Source organism: Primulina huaijiensis, chromosome 6 (assembly GCF_012295235.1).
Source record: "Primulina huaijiensis isolate GDHJ02 chromosome 6, ASM1229523v2, whole genome shotgun sequence".
Classification (NCBI taxonomy): Eukaryota; Viridiplantae; Streptophyta; class Magnoliopsida; order Lamiales; family Gesneriaceae; genus Primulina; species Primulina huaijiensis.
This window is the reverse complement of record NC_133311.1, coordinates 20,619,728-20,635,140: the sequence shown is the minus strand read 5'-3', so window position 1 is coordinate 20,635,140 and position 15,413 is coordinate 20,619,728. Positions and strand designations below refer to the sequence as shown.

Genomic DNA, 15,413 nt, shown 5'->3' with positions numbered 1-15,413 from the left:
TGAAGCTAATGGCATATTTAGGCTATTATTATATATGTATACATATATTATTTAGAAAGTAAACGAAGACTGTCGTTAATGAAATAATAATGGTATAATTGGTCTTTGATGAAAAGTCTTGGTTCATTTTTATACGTTCAACTTCTAAATTCCACCCAAAATTATTGAATGATTCCATTATATTTTCAACCGATATACAATATTTTAATATATCTCCATATCATTCAATATATATCTATATCAAAATATGAAAAAAATGGTTAAATAACCTCGATCAACTCTTTTTTTAAGAAAATGAGTAATTTTCTTAAAAAAAGAGTTGACCGAGGTAAAAAAAAAAAAACCCCGCAAAATAACTACTCCATACTTTTGAAATAAAATCAAAAATACTTCACATTCTTCAACATATTTTAGCGAGATTATTTGCGAAACAAAAATTTTTTGAATATAACCAAATATATAAAATTAAATATGTACATAGTTGTTGCCATAATAAATGTGATTGGTTTAGATCAAATAATTTTATAATTTTTTATCTATATTATTATTTATATTATTAATAAAACAAGAAGTCTATGTATTGATAAAGCAAGAAAGTTAAACAGTAATAATCTTGAGTGAATTTTTTTCTCAATTATCTGTTATTTCTAGTGTTTAACTCCAGTACATATTTAATTTTGTAAAATATACTTAAATATTATATTTTATAATTATATAAATAAAATCGTCTTATTAAATCTCATATCATATTTAATTTTTATAATATCGTAACTAAGTCGAATTTTTTAAAAAAATTAGTTGATATAAATTTCTTATTTGTTGATCATCTGGATAATTTTTTTGTAAAAAAAAAACTCTTTTCTATTTGAGTAAGTCTCTTGTGGATGATCTTATGAATTTATTTTAATGAGACGAATCAATCTAATCAATATTTAAAATGAAAAAATAATATTTTTAGCATAAAATGTAATATTTTTCATGAATCGAATCGGATGAGAGATGTGTATCACAAATTGACTCTGGAGACGATATCTGAACAGTTTTTGTGTTTATATTTTATTAAGAAGTATTGCAAATTTTTTTATCGTATATATTATTTCATTCAGTTTCTAACCATTTCGAATTCTAATGCTAATTTTGTTTTACTGAATGTGTATTATCTATAAAACAAAACCCTTGATTGCAATTCACTTTGAAATTGTTATACGACGTCGTATTAGCCGTCAGGTCTCCGTCACGACGTAGAAACGAGTTTATAAGATTAAGGATTCCAAAACCGCCAAATCCTACGCAACAAATGCATTACACCCAACGAAGATGGCAGCAGTCCACATTCCACATTCCACACTATGCGTAATTACTTCCTTTATTATCAATTAATTAATAACATTCGGTTACGGTTCAATCGAATCCACAAAAAATCTGGAATTTTGATTCATATTGAAACCAAGATCTTTATTTTTTCATTATCATTTTGATTCTTGAATGCAGAGTCATTTGAATCGCATTCTTGATTTCAATCTAATCGTTCAATGCTGTATCAGTCAAAGAAGTTCAAGAAAATAGAGAAAAAAAGGAGATTAATAAACCCTAATCTGATCTGGGATCGATGTCGTGGGGACTGGGTTGGAAGCGCCCATCGGAAGTCTTCCACTTGACGTTGAGTTATGGCGCAGATGCGGATTCGCTTGATGACGTTACCCCGACGTCTTCTCGGTCATCATCTTCCGCTTCTCCGTTCTCTGGGTCCTCCCCGACGTCGTCGGTACAGGACGCTGTAGCCATAGCCGCCAAACTCGATAACGATCAAGAGAAACTGGGGTTTAGGATTGACCTCGATTGGAACGCGGGGGATGATGAGGATCAAGTCGCGTTGAAACTCCAGTCACAGGTCATGGTAGCTCTGCCCTCACCCCAAGACTCCGTGGAAATTGAGTTGAGGGAGAAGGGGGGAGTTCCGGTGACTAAGAATGAGGCGGACAGTTTAGAGAATGGAGGGGATGATTTGGGAAGCAATGGTGGTGGAAATTTGGAAACTTCCGTTAGGGAGGGAGAGGGTATAGGAGTGGAGATGAGGGTTGTCAAGAAAAGGGAGCCACTGAAGGGTATTATACTTTGGAGGGCGGGGGTTTCTGGGCAGCAGAATGATGGTGGAATAGGGGTTTTGCTGAAGTTGATGAAGTCCAATTTCGCCAATGGTGTTGCTGATGGAGTGGTTATCGGGTCAAGCTGCCTGAAACATTGGCGAAATGTTGCTGTGGTTAGCCTCTGCGGTCTTGGATTAAATGTGAGTAATTTCTATTACCAAAATCATGTTGGACCATTTTCTGTAAGCAAAAATTACATTGTTTTTCAAGCTCATGCTGACATATGTTTTCTTTTGTAGTAATGAATCAGCAGTTGAGTGTCATAGAGTAGATCAAATTAAGAGAGTTTGAGTATGTTCTATGATGTTGAGATTCAAGTTTGATGGTCTGCATTACTTATATTCTCTATATGAGAGGTTGTGGTCTGCAAAAGATTCCTTTTTGATGGACTGTACTGGTTGATTCATGTATATGCCAATAAATTCCAATTAGACATCTGCTAGGTTTGTATCTCTTAATGTAGCTCCAACTCTAATCTTGAAATGCTACATATACAGCTACGTGTTCTTAGGGGAGTCTGTTTCTCTTGCATCAAAACTAAACATTAGTATCAAAAGGACCTTTATTTATGCTCATGTTTGTGTTTCCTCAGTCACTGCCAGTGGAGATAACTCGCCTGCCACTTCTTGAGAAATTGTACCTTGATAATAACAGGCTCTCTACTTTGCCACCTGAGCTTGGTGAGCTGAAACAGTTGAAAGTTCTTGCCATAGACTACAACATGCTTGTCTCCATACCTGGTAGGATTTTTATGCTTTGTCGTGGTTTTATTTTCTGTATTAATTGCAAAGACATCTTGCACCATATGATAATCTATCTAATTTTGCTATTACCTGTTATGTCTATGTTTGGCAACTATAAGCAGTGGAATTAAGACAGTGTGCTGGTCTTGTTGAATTGTCACTGGAACACAACAAGCTGGTCAGGCCCCTTCTTGACTTCAGGTCATTGAATTGCTGTCTATAGTTTTCAATTTGCTGATCTCTATCGTTGTGCTCTGGTTATGTCCGCAGAAATGTTTTCAAATCTTAATGGTTGTCTCCAGCTTTTGACAGGGCTATGGCAGAGTTACGCGTTTTGAGGCTTTTTGGGAATCCCCTTGAATTTCTTCCTGATATTTTACCATTGCAAGAACTCCGGCACTTGTCTCTTGCAAACATAAGAATTGTGGCTGATGATAATTTAAGATCAGTCAGTGTACAGATTGAGGTGTGTAGTGATGTAGTCTTTTGGTTGTTTGATTAAGTTGTAATCTAGATTTTGTCTTTTCAACTTAGATCGCTCGCTTTTCTGGTTTGATCGCAGATGGAGAATAGTTCTTATTTTGTTGCATCCCGACATAAGCTGAGTGCATTCTTCTCTCTCATATTCCGTTTTTCTTCTTGTCATCACCCTCTACTGGCATCTGCTCTTGCAAAGATAATGCAAGATGATGGAAACCGTGTAGTTGTTGGAAAAGATGAGAATGCAGTGCGGCAGCTTATAAGTATGATAAGCAGTGATAACCAGCACGTGGTATGCTACAGTTTATCACAGTTAACTCTTTGTTTATTTCTTGATATTTTTTTCACATTCATTGTGGGTTGTATCAGGTTGAGCAAGCTTGCTTTGCTCTCTCATCTCTTGCATCAGATGTTCAGGTGGCAATGCAATTGATCAAATCTGACATTATGCAACCTATTGAAAGAGTGTTAAAATCTGCAGGGGCCCAAGAAGTAATCTCCGTTTTGCAAGTTGTGGTCAAGTTGGCATTTACTTCTGATATCGTTGCTCAGAAAATGTTGACTAAAGATGTATTGAAATCAATTAAGTTATTATGTGGCCATAAAAACCCAGAGGCAAGTTCACCTTACTCATGACTCAAAATTTTCCATTGTTTTTCCCCTTCATATATGCTCAAAATGAATGTTTTTTGGTCTTAGGTACAAATATTAGCTCTATTTGCCCTTGGAAATTTAGCTTTCTGTTTGGAAAACCGTCGAACCCTAGTCACTTCAGAAAGTCTGCGGGAACTTCTTTTGCGACTGACAGCTGCTTCTGAGCCTCGAGTGCGTAAAGCTGCAGCACGTGTTCTGGCTATATTTGGTGGGTTTTTTTCTAAGATATATTTCCTATGATTACCTACTTGTTGCATGCATAATCTTGAAGCGGATACATTATGCCATCATAGGGGAGAATGAGATTCTGCGCCGTGCTACTAAAGGACGACAAGTTCCTAAAAGAGGATTACGCATACTTGCAATGGATGGTGGCGGCATGAAAGGACTGGCAACTGTCAAGATTTTGAGAGAAATTGAGAAGGGTACCGGGAAACAAATTCACGAACTGTTTGACCTTATTTGTGGAACATCTACCGGTGGTATGCTTGCCGTAGCTCTTGGAATTAAATTGATGTCCTTGGAAAAGTGTGAAGAAATTTACAAAGAACTTGGTAATGTTCTGCTTTATTAGGAGACTCGTGCTCATGGTTTCACCCAAATTTGTTATTTGATTTTCTGTGCTTATAGTCTACTTACGTTTTGTTTTGATTTTCCCAGGGAAACTTGTTTTTGCTGAACCTGTTCCGAAGGACAATGAAGCAGCAACATGGAGAGAAAAGTTAGATCAAATCTACAAGAGCTCATCACAGAGTTTTCGTGTTGTTGTACATGGATCTAAAGTATGTTCTCCTTCTAGCCTTTTTGGTTTTATTTCATTGTTTCTATCTTCAATTTGCTTGTGTGGCCATTTTATGATATAAAAATGCATGCTTCCGAGCAAATGTATTTTGATCTGTTAATAGTTGCCCATCTCTCACCATTTCCTCGCATTTCCCATTTTCTTCACCAGTAACATAACTTCTATCGTTCTGCCTTTCTATTTCACTTTGATTTCCTACAAATTATGTGAAAATGTTCTGGAAATTCATCATTCTTTTTGAAAATTGAGAACGAATTCATTTTCAGCACAGTGCAGATCAGTTTGAGAAGCTATTGAAGGAGATTTGTGCTGATGAAGAAGGAGATCTCTTAATTGAATCTGCAGTTAAGAGAATCCCGAAAGTTTTTGTTGTATCAACCCTTGTCAGTGTTGCACCAGCTCAGCCATATATATTTCGAAATTATCAGGTCTGACGTAAAAGTTTATATCTTGTTTTTAATGTTTGCATCATTGCAAACTTGAAGGTTTTTTTTCGGTTGCTGTTTGCGTAATTTTTTGCTCTCATGAATATCAGTATCCTCCTGGAACGCCTGAAATTTCGTCTGCATTTACTGAAAACTTGACTACTGGTGGGCAAGGAGCTGCTACTACTGGAGCTCAAGTTGGATACAAGCGCCATGCTTTTATTGGAAGTTGTAAGCATCACATCTGGCAAGCTATAAGAGCATCATCTGCAGCACCATATTATCTAGATGATTTCTCTGATGGTAACTTTTCTTGTGTCCCTGAATTTCTTTTCACCATTACAGAGGTTATCAGGAGAAATCTTTGCCTTCTTTTTCTGAACATTTCATGCACAGGTGTATATCGTTGGCAAGATGGTGCCATAGTGGCTAACAATCCTACTATTTTTGCCATACGAGAAGCACAACTATTATGGCCTGATGCTAAAATACATTGCTTAGTCTCCATTGGTTGTGGATCCGTTCCAACAAAGGTATAAATTTCTTGGCATTGTTCTCCTGTTTTTATGGGTTGTACATAATTTGGACATATTAGCCGAACCTGAGGTGACGCCTAATAGCCGGCTGCCTTAAGCCTAGTCTTGAATAAAAGTGTGAAGAATTTCTTTTGAATTTAGTCTAATCCTTTCACTTAAGTGAAATGTTTTTTGGAACAATCTAGAAATTCCTCTGAAACTTGGAAAAAGATTATGAAAAATCCGAGATTCTACTATGACTTTTTCCCACTTAATTTTTTTTTTTGGAAATTTCCGTTACAAGTTAGGTGATTGTGTGAATATTTCTTGAGTTACCATTTCCCTTTGTCCCTTGATAGTTAATTTCTTGTTATTGGACCTTTATTTTATTCTTAGCATGTTAACACGGCAAAACAACTTCTATTTAAATTCTTTTAACCTCATTATTTGATTATATTATAAATATTTTAATTATTATATGTTATTTGTTTCTTCATTTGATTTGTCAGGTTCGCAAGGGTGGCTGGCGTTATTTGGACACTGGACAAGTATTGATTGAGAGTGCTTGTTCTGTTGATCGTGTGGAAGAAGCGTTGAGTACATTGCTTCCCATGCTTCCTGATGTGCAGTATTTTCGATTTAATCCAGGTTGTTATATGTAGATAATTTGCCGTGCATCTTATCAATATGCAAAATGCAGTTTTTATCTCTCGTTTATGGTGTACATGGGCTTGCACGTTACACATGAAATTGAATTCATTTTCGAAATATTGTTGGTTTTCACATAATTCATTTGTTGTGTGAAATCAAACTGAAACTGTTAAGACATCTATATATTCTTAAAAGGTCTAATTACATGGGCAGTTGACGAACGTTGTGATATGGAGCTGGATGAAACTGATCCATCTAACTGGTTAAAATTAGAAGGTGCAACTGAAGAGTACATTCAGAATAATTCCATTGCTTTCAAAAATCTAGCTGAAAGATTAATCGAGAGTTCACACGATGAGAAATTTTCGGACAGCTTGAAGTCTCAAAAACTCTTCAATATAAGGGGTATTAAATAACGTCTCCTTTTGTATTCTTTTTTTTTATCCATACTCCTTTTTTATTCTTTCTGTAGCCTTTTCTGTCCTTTTTCATATTTGAGCTTAGCATCTGTTAATGGACAGTGTCCAATGTGAATAGCCCACTTTTGGGTTGGAGACGTGGTGTTCTTCTTATAAAGGCTTCCAACAGTCCAGATTCTGGACGAGTTTTTCACCATACCCGAGCACTTGAGACATTTTGTACGAGTAATGGGATAAAGTTATCTCTTTCTAATGTGGGAACCACTAAGATGGCTCCAGGATCCGCATTTCCAACACCATTTACATCACCTTTGTTTACCGGAAGCTTTCCATCAAGTCCTCTACTTTATAGCCCTGAAATTGGCCCCCCACGCATCGGTAGAATTGACCTTGTACCGCCATTAAGTTTGGATGGATTTCATTCTGCAAAAACAACCGGTTCACCACCCCCCGACTCTCCTCCAAAACGCCGGCAGCTTTCTGTTCCGGTGATATCTTTGCACGAGAAAATACAGAACTCTCCCCAGGTTGGAATACTTCATTTGGCACTGCAAAATGACACATGTGGCTCCATATTAAGGTCTTGTTTTTCTGAGCATTTACTTATCTTTCAGTTTTCTAAGATTTTGTTATTGTAACTTCTATTCTCTAAAACTTTTCCATTTTGGTGTAGTTGGCAGAATGATGTATTTGTGGTTGCCGAACCTGGAGAGTTAGCGGATAAATTTCTGCAGAATGTTAAATATAGCATGTTATCATTGTTGAAGGGCCGAAGGAGGAATCATGCATCAGTCATTACTAACCTTTCAACTGTTGCCGATCTCGTGTCATGCAGACCATACTTCCATATTGGTGGTGTGGTCCACAGGTATATTGGACGTCAAACACAGGTGCGGCGTTTAATATTAGGTCGCATTCGGGGGCAGTTATTGAAGGAATATTGAACTTATATTGTTTCCTCTGAAGGTCATGGAAGACGATCGTGAAATTGCTGCTTATATGTTCCGTAGAACAGTACCTCTGGTTCACTTGACCCCTGAAGATGTCCGTTATATGGTATGCCCATGGACAATGTGTTAGTTGCTTTTTATTTGTTCCATCATTACCAAAGATACTGCTTTTTTACCATTGATTTGAAAGTGCGATGAATCCAGGAAGTATTACTGCCAATCCAATTTTACTGTTATTAATCATCTGTGTGCCGTTTAGCTGATACCCTGGATCTCCTTCCATCAACTCCAAAACATAGAATTTTATGCAAAGGAAATTTGCTCCTTGGGTTTCTTCATTGATAAAACTTATGGGTAACGGTCCTGTTAATGTAATTTGGTAGCTCACGAGGAAAACAGAGTTTCTTAGACATTAAAGATAGGCAAGCATGTTCGAATCTGGATTCTCTCTTTTCGAATCACAATCTTTTTTTAAATTTTTTATTATCACATTGTTTTTTAATATAAAAGTATTACAATCTTCGAACAATTATCTTTTCCATGGTGAACTTTTCTACTCGACCTAATCGTTTTGGAAACTGTTCAGAAAATTTGGGTTGATCTGTCACTAGAACATATCTGTCTACGTTCTGATGAACTTTGCAGATTGGAGCTTGGAGGGACAGGATTATAATCTTCACAGGAATATATGGGCCTATCCGGGCTTTAACCAAAGCATTTCTAGATTCTGGTGCTAAAGCTGTTATATGCCCTTCATCAGAGCCTGAAGAAACGCCTTTATTATCATTCCATGGATCAGGCGAGTTTAGTACATTTGAAAGCGGGAAGTTTGAGATTGGAGAGGAGGAAGCAGACGAAGATTCTGAACCACCCAGTCCAGCTAGTGATTGGGAGGATAGCGAACCTGAGAAAAATGGAGAGCAGTCGTTGCGTTTTTTGGATGATGATGAGAAAGAATTATCTCAGTTTGTTTGTGAATTGTATGATTCACTGTTACAACGGGGTGGAAGTTTGGATGTAGCGCTGAAAAATGCTCTTGCTTCTCATCGAAGCCTGAGATATACGTGCCATATCCCCAGCATGCCATAGCTTTTGAGGTAACTGCAGATGATTTCAGGGAAGGTCTAAGTATTTACACCATTTTAGAGAAAGAGTTGAGTAAATGTATAGTCAAGCGGGGAAAAGGAAAAACGAATAAGAAAAGGAAAAGATTAGAACAAAATGAATTCATGTAATTTATATTGTATCAGAAGATAACAGGAAAATCAAATATTTATTGGGCTTTGCCATTTTCTGGTATCTAATAAAGTTATATCAGAGCATCATTTGTCATATCTACATACATTGAACTAAATAAGTGTCCAGTGTGTGCAAGTTCCTCAAATCATTACTGTGGAGTTGGATACCGTCGTGTGTTTGAAGTGTCCAAATTCAAAGTTTTGGGTTTTCTTAGTACTTGGGTGAGAAGTTGCAAATAAATTAATCAAAGTAAATCACTCATTGTTTTTATAGTCGATATCGAGTAAACTCAAATGTAGATATTTGCTTCGTCCCAAATATGAAGGTCACTATTTTTTTTTTCATTCGTCTCAAATATGTTATACAATATCTTCTAAGAAAACTAAATATATGGACATAGGGAGTATATGGATTTGAGTTTGGCTTTTATTAGAGCTAATTTATAAAACTCGGTTTAGGCATGGTTATTGGTTCCTCGAATCTGGCTTCAGTCCGGTTCCGATCAACTATCCAAACCGGTATTTGATGGACCGGTTCTGTATCAGTTCGGTTCAAACGGTTATGTGGTTTTTTTAAAAAAATAACAATAATGGGAATAATAAATGGTAGAAAAAACTTTATTTTTATTAAATATTTGAGTTGAGAAAATACATCACACAAAATGATAAATATAAATTAAACTTTGATGTGTACATTAAAATTTTAAAATTCTTCGTGATTTGCTAAATTACATTTGGAATTCTCCGAATCTTCCTTGGAATTTGAGCTTACAAATTTGGCTATCGTTCTGGTGATCTTATTATTATTATTTTTTCCACAAATCAATCTTGTAGACATTTTAGCATACTAAACATTTTCGACTTTAAATTAGTTCTTTGTTTGCCAATGATTCTGCCTCATGTTGAAATTGTTGATTCAGAAGCAATGTTTGAACATTGAACTAATACGAGTAATACTCGAAAGATGCAAACTTAATAACTCTTTGTATTTCTTAAGTATATTCTTAAAAATATTGTGAAAACTATGTTAAACAGCACTGGTAAATTCAATAAAACCTTATTGTTCAGTTATTAAAAATGGTTGATAACATTTCATAACAAATTTAACAATGATTTTTCGAAAAATTTCTTTTATGATTGTGAAACTTTTATAGCAATTAAATGATTAATTTGTTATTGACTTGATTATGACACCACCACCCGTCTTATAAGAATATCTAATTTTCCAAATTCTACACATAACAAAAGAGGCGTTCCTACTTGTTTTTTCAATGTCTAAGTGATCCTAAACTTTATTTCGCTTTGCTCGGCTCGCCACCGTGTTGCTTCCTTGGTGGACGACAATGTCCGAAATTCTCACCATCTTCATTGGGAAGTTCCATAGCCTCTTCCCCTCGTGGCCGTGTTTGACTTTCATCACATTCGAGAATGTAAACAAAATCTTCACCAAAATCCATTACAATTAAAAGATGACTTCGTTGAAATTAAATTTAGTGAATTAGTATAATAAATAATAACAAATAACAAATGCATTGGAAAATAATAGCAAGTATAAGATTAAATGTTTAGAAATCTAGAATTTGAATAATGAGATTTTTGTGTGAAAATGTTTAAAAAAATAATAACACATTTAAGACGTTACAGAAAAAATTTTCAATTTGGCCTCCAAATTGAAATCATATTGAAAAAAGAATTTGGCCCAACGACTAAATTCTTTTATAAAAAACAAAAATTCGAACAAGTTCTAGTTCAAATCATGATTCAATTTCAAAAGTTTTTTTTATTTACAAAAACCGGTTCAATCCGGTAAAAAAAGGCTTAACGAGTTGTTTCCGGGTTGAACCGGCCCGTCAAACATGCTTAACTTGGTTCAAGTTTAATCATTAAATTTAATAATTTCTAATACAAGTGAAAGGATGTTCACGTGACTTCCATGGAAGAATTAAAACTCTATTTTGTTCCTGAAAAGAAAGATGGAGACATCAAAGACTGCTTTGGAACTTAATGTCGCTTGCATTTGGTCAACAGACGGCTTTAAACATCATTATTATGTGGTTAAAGGGCCTTAACTCAAACATTTTGACTTTGAGATTTCAGTTCATAATTATTTCGAAAATTTAAAAAGAACGAAATTATCATAAAGCACTTCTTAATTACCTTACCCCAACCTAAACAATTAAAGGAGCTTCAATGATGCTATAAATATCAAGAAATCCAATACTTTTTTTAATTAAATAAACTAACCTACATTTACAAATTTTCTTTTCAATATTAAACGTGAACAAAAATAATCCTACAAATTATAAACATATACTTTATCTCTATTCATTACTTATAACCAACTTTTTTTTTTTTTAATATTAATTATACCTTTCTCATTTATGTAAGCGTTTTCCTTTTCTCTTTTCACAATTGCCTCCAACAATAATAATATTAAAAAAATCATACTAGATGTGCATTTAGATTGATGCACATGATGACCCAGAATTTTTCATATTAAAAACTCATACAACAAAAAGAAAAGCTAAAAGAGAGAGAGAAAAAGGAAACGAGTCGCAATGATTTAGTTATTTGAAAGTTTGTTTACGAGTCTATTGGCTTGGAGACATGAATGATGAGTTGGTTCTTGTCAAACAATTGAAATCATGCAAGACCTCGATCATGCTCTTCACTTTAATTAAACAATTGAAATTATTACAGCAAATTGATTCGAGTTTGGATATAATTAACACTTGAAAACTAAATTCGTTATTATAATATTTTAATAACTTACTTTAAATGCAATTACATGACTTTCACTGTTTCGAGACGAGTAGGGGTACCATCTTGCTTCATAATTGCTACACTATGCGTATGATTAATATGTTAAATAAGATGGTGCTCCAAATTCAAAGTATCGTATTCAAATCAATAAGCAGAGACGGTTAGACATAAAATCACCCCTTCTTTTGATACATAAAGCAAACCAACCGCACAGCAAGAATATTGTATGAAGAAATGGCAGGAAAGGTTCCATTGGCGATTGGCACATGCGGCACCATGGGATCACTTCTGAAAAAGGAGATCGAGTACTTCAAAGGGTTGGAATTGGAGGGCGTTGAGAGCCGCAAACAATCCGAGAGAAACAATAAAGAAACGGCTTCGAGAAAATGCAATTCTTGGCCTGGTTTCAGGTTCTTAACTGGTTCTTGGAAAAAGAAGAGAAGGAGCAGTGGGATTCAACCTGGTATTTGTTCTATGGTGGAAGTTGCAAACTTGGACTTGCAGGTACTGAATGGAATTCCTGGATTCAGTTATCATAATCTCAAAGACGATGCCATAGTAATCAAAGTCTGAGCATGAATGTCGTTGCCTAAATGTGTTTCTTTTGAAATCAATTAATTGCGTGGTTTGCATTTGTAAGCTGTATGTTAATGGAATATGTATATGTTTGCACACATACAACTATAGGAGAGTAAGATACCTTTGGAGATCATTTGTGTTTGGTAATGTAATATTCTTTTCCAGATTGCATAAAGCAATGCACATAGTTCTGTCACATCTTTAAGCTTTTCTTTCTTTACCCACAACAAGCTGCGGCAGATGAGAAACAACTGTCTACACATCTTTAAGCTTTTCTTTCTTTACCCAGAACAAGCTGTGGCAGATGTGAAACAACTGTCTACACATTTAAGCCGCAATGGTGGCATTCTGGCTTCCAGTCGGAGGACTGCTGATGCAACTGCAAGAGCTTGCAGATGAAATTTCTACTCCTGATTTTGCAAAGAAATGCAACACTTGATCTGATGGTTTACGTTTTTGGAGATGATAGCTGACCAAAACAGCTACATCTTCCAAATCGGGTAACAAGTTATGGAAATGGTTTAGCATTGAATCTTTCACCAAGTAATAAATAAAGTCTCCATATACAATTGCACAGTCCGCAATACCATGCAAGTATTAGAGTCCTTGTGCTGCCCTTTAAGCAATCTGCATCCTAACATACCAATCTAGAGGCTTTTTCTTTGGAGGTAAATCTGAAAGTGTAAAAATAATTTACGGTCACCACAAAATAATAAAGACAAAAAGATCCCATTTCACTTTTACCATGGCATCACTGCCTGCGATCTTCTCCTGGGAGGAAGAATAAAGATCATGCATAAGATGATATTCCTAAATTTCTAGGATGCATCACTCATGAACCAGTTTCATTTGGCTCCCATCCAAGCAGCAACACATGAGATAAACAAGATTCAGGAAAATACATGGCTCCTAGAAACAGCTTAAATAGAGACAGCTAAAAAAATATAATAGAGCCAGGAAATAGGCATTCTTTGGCATGATGCACAAGGCTAAAAAGAATTTGACAAGGAGTGGCATATAGTTGATTTTTGGTATACACTCCAAAATCCCTCTAGCGGATCAGGATTGAAATTTTTGGTAGCATTTCTGTTCTTCATTGGAGAAGTAAAATCATACACAAAACAAACTACACAACATTTAACCATAGAATGCTTCAAAGTTCAAACATATAGTGAAAGTCTGACAAATATGCGCAAAGAATAATATCACACTAGCAAGTAGCGACAATATTTCCTCAGGGCTACGATCATACAGATGGACCTATATATTGTTATCCTGATTGACGTATATGGTATAAGATGATGAAAACTCACATCGTCCGAACCTCAGGGCTCTAACTTAGGCAATCCTTCTTCAATCTCTTTCCATTTATCAGCATTCCTCAAGAACTTCTTCTTCACTAGTCTAATAATTTTCTTCGCCTCAGCAGTCTTCCCAATGCTTGCCAATCCATCAACAAGAGACTTCATGGTCGTAAAATTTGGCACCCAGCCATTTCCCATAGCCTCCTCACAGATGTTCGAGGCAACTTCAAAATCTAATCCTCGACACAAATAATAGATAAGTGTAAAGTAACATTCAGCTTCTGGCTTCAGACCCATATCAATCATCTCCTTGAACAAATTTTTAGCAACGTCTAATTTGCCTTCCCTGCAAAACCCATAAATCAAATGGCCAAATGTTGCAGAGTTCGGCGTCATACCCCTGCACAAAATCCCATCCAATAAAGCCTTTGCCTCATTGGACCTCTTCAGCTTACATAAACCCTGAATCCTAACATTGTAAATACCAATCCCTGGTGAAATGCCATAACTTCTCATTAACTCCATGATCTTCCCGACATCATGGAACTTTTCTTCAGTATAAAATCCTGTAAGAACAGTGGCAAACGTCTTCCCATTAGGCTTTATCCCTTTCTTCTCCATCTCGGCCAATATCCGATGTGATAAATTCGTGCTCCCTGAGTCGCAAAACCCCTTCAAAACAGTGTTATAAGTATCCAAATTTGGTACTAAACCATATTTACTAGGAAACTCCTCGAACAACCTCTTCATTTCTCCATAATCCTCCGCCAAAATACACGAAAACAACAACGAGTTGAGCGTCTTCACATTCCTAACAATTCCCATCTCAGGCATTTCAGCGAACAGCTGAATAGCGTCTTTGACAAGACCCGCCTGTCCATAAAGAACGATAAAACGGGAAATACATCGCTCAGTTCTTGATTCAGATCGCGCCACAGATTCTCTGATGAAGCTCCTAATACCATCGTAACAATGGGATTCTTTGAGCTTGGAGATTGCCTTGGAGTAGGCAATCCGGTCTAGTGGTGACTCAGGTGTGAGGTCAGCTTCCCGGCATATCTCAAGGATGCGTTCTGGGTTTTTCTCGAACCGGAGAAAGGCCAGCGCAGTTCGGGATTTCTCTTTACTGGTAAGCGAGGATTTAGAATCCGGGTTCAGGATGGAGGTAGATAGTTGACGGTGCCCTTGAATCATCAACGATCGGAACTTTCTGCGAAATGCCATTTAAAAAAAAAGGGAAAAAATGGATGAAGAAGACGTTGCACTGCACGTAATCAGAATGGAAATAATAATAATGCAAAACCCACAAAATCGTCGGAAAAATCGAAAATCCGGCCGGGGCTTTGGGGATTGAACCCGACGTGAATCGAACACGCAACCTTCTGATCTGGAGTCAGACGCGCTACCATTGCGCCACGGATCCCTTCGTTGACACAACATACATATTATATATAGATGTACTTAAGAGTATGAAATAATTTTGGTTTCTTGTAACGAACCAGAATAAATTTAAAAAGTAAGAAAATTTATTATATTCAACTATCTTCTTCATTAGCTATCATGATAAAAACCGTTTTTGAGATTATTACTTTCAACACATTATATAGAAATCAATCCCTTTTTAAAATTGAAATTGAATTTATTTGGTTTAAGAGAAATAAATACAATATGAACCAACGGATGACTTTTTTTTAATCCATTTCTTCAAAAAATCCAAGCATCGTATTTGATATTGAATATGCG

At 35.9% G+C, this 15,413-nt stretch overlaps 2 protein-coding genes and 1 non-coding gene across 6 annotated transcripts; 1 reads left to right on the top strand and 2 right to left on the bottom strand.

Annotated features, from left to right (window-relative positions):
* The first annotated feature begins 1,291 nt into the window (after positions 1–1,291).
* On the top strand, positions 1,292–9,122 carry LOC140978152 (phospholipase A I-like). The gene is made up of 18 exons (XM_073442977.1): positions 1,292–2,287; positions 2,740–2,887; positions 3,013–3,091; positions 3,203–3,356; positions 3,453–3,662; positions 3,740–3,985; positions 4,070–4,232; positions 4,318–4,578; positions 4,685–4,806; positions 5,093–5,254; positions 5,362–5,554; positions 5,648–5,784; positions 6,276–6,414; positions 6,631–6,822; positions 6,939–7,416; positions 7,510–7,726; positions 7,803–7,892; positions 8,432–9,122. The coding sequence occupies exons 1-18, from the start codon at positions 1,610–1,612 to the stop codon at positions 8,873–8,875; spliced, it is 4,113 nt and encodes a 1,370-aa protein (XP_073299078.1). The 5' UTR covers positions 1,292–1,609; the 3' UTR covers positions 8,876–9,122.
* A 2,857-nt stretch (positions 9,123–11,979) lies between these two features.
* LOC140978151 (pentatricopeptide repeat-containing protein At1g11630, mitochondrial-like) lies at positions 11,980–15,094 on the bottom strand. Of its 4 annotated transcripts, none has more exons than XR_012175524.1 (3): positions 13,680–15,088; positions 12,488–13,040; positions 11,980–12,307 (listed from the first exon to the last, which is right to left on the bottom strand). XR_012175524.1 is itself a non-coding variant. In XM_073442976.1 (3 exons), exon 2 carries the CDS (start codon positions 14,862–14,864, stop codon positions 13,692–13,694), a length of 1,173 nt encoding a protein of 390 aa, XP_073299077.1. In that variant the 5' UTR covers positions 14,865–14,880; positions 14,978–15,094; the 3' UTR covers positions 11,980–13,040; positions 13,680–13,691. The 4 variants fall into 4 exon arrangements, 3 of the variants coding, with proteins under 3 accessions (XP_073299077.1, XP_073299075.1, XP_073299076.1); XM_073442976.1 differs by having other exon boundaries at positions 11,980–13,040; positions 13,680–14,880; positions 14,978–15,094; XM_073442974.1 differs by having other exon boundaries at positions 11,980–13,040.
* On the bottom strand, positions 15,022–15,093 carry TRNAW-CCA (transfer RNA tryptophan (anticodon CCA)). Its single transcript has one exon. It is a non-coding gene; the product is annotated as a tRNA-Trp (tRNA).
* Positions 15,095–15,413: the final 319 nt, after the last annotated feature.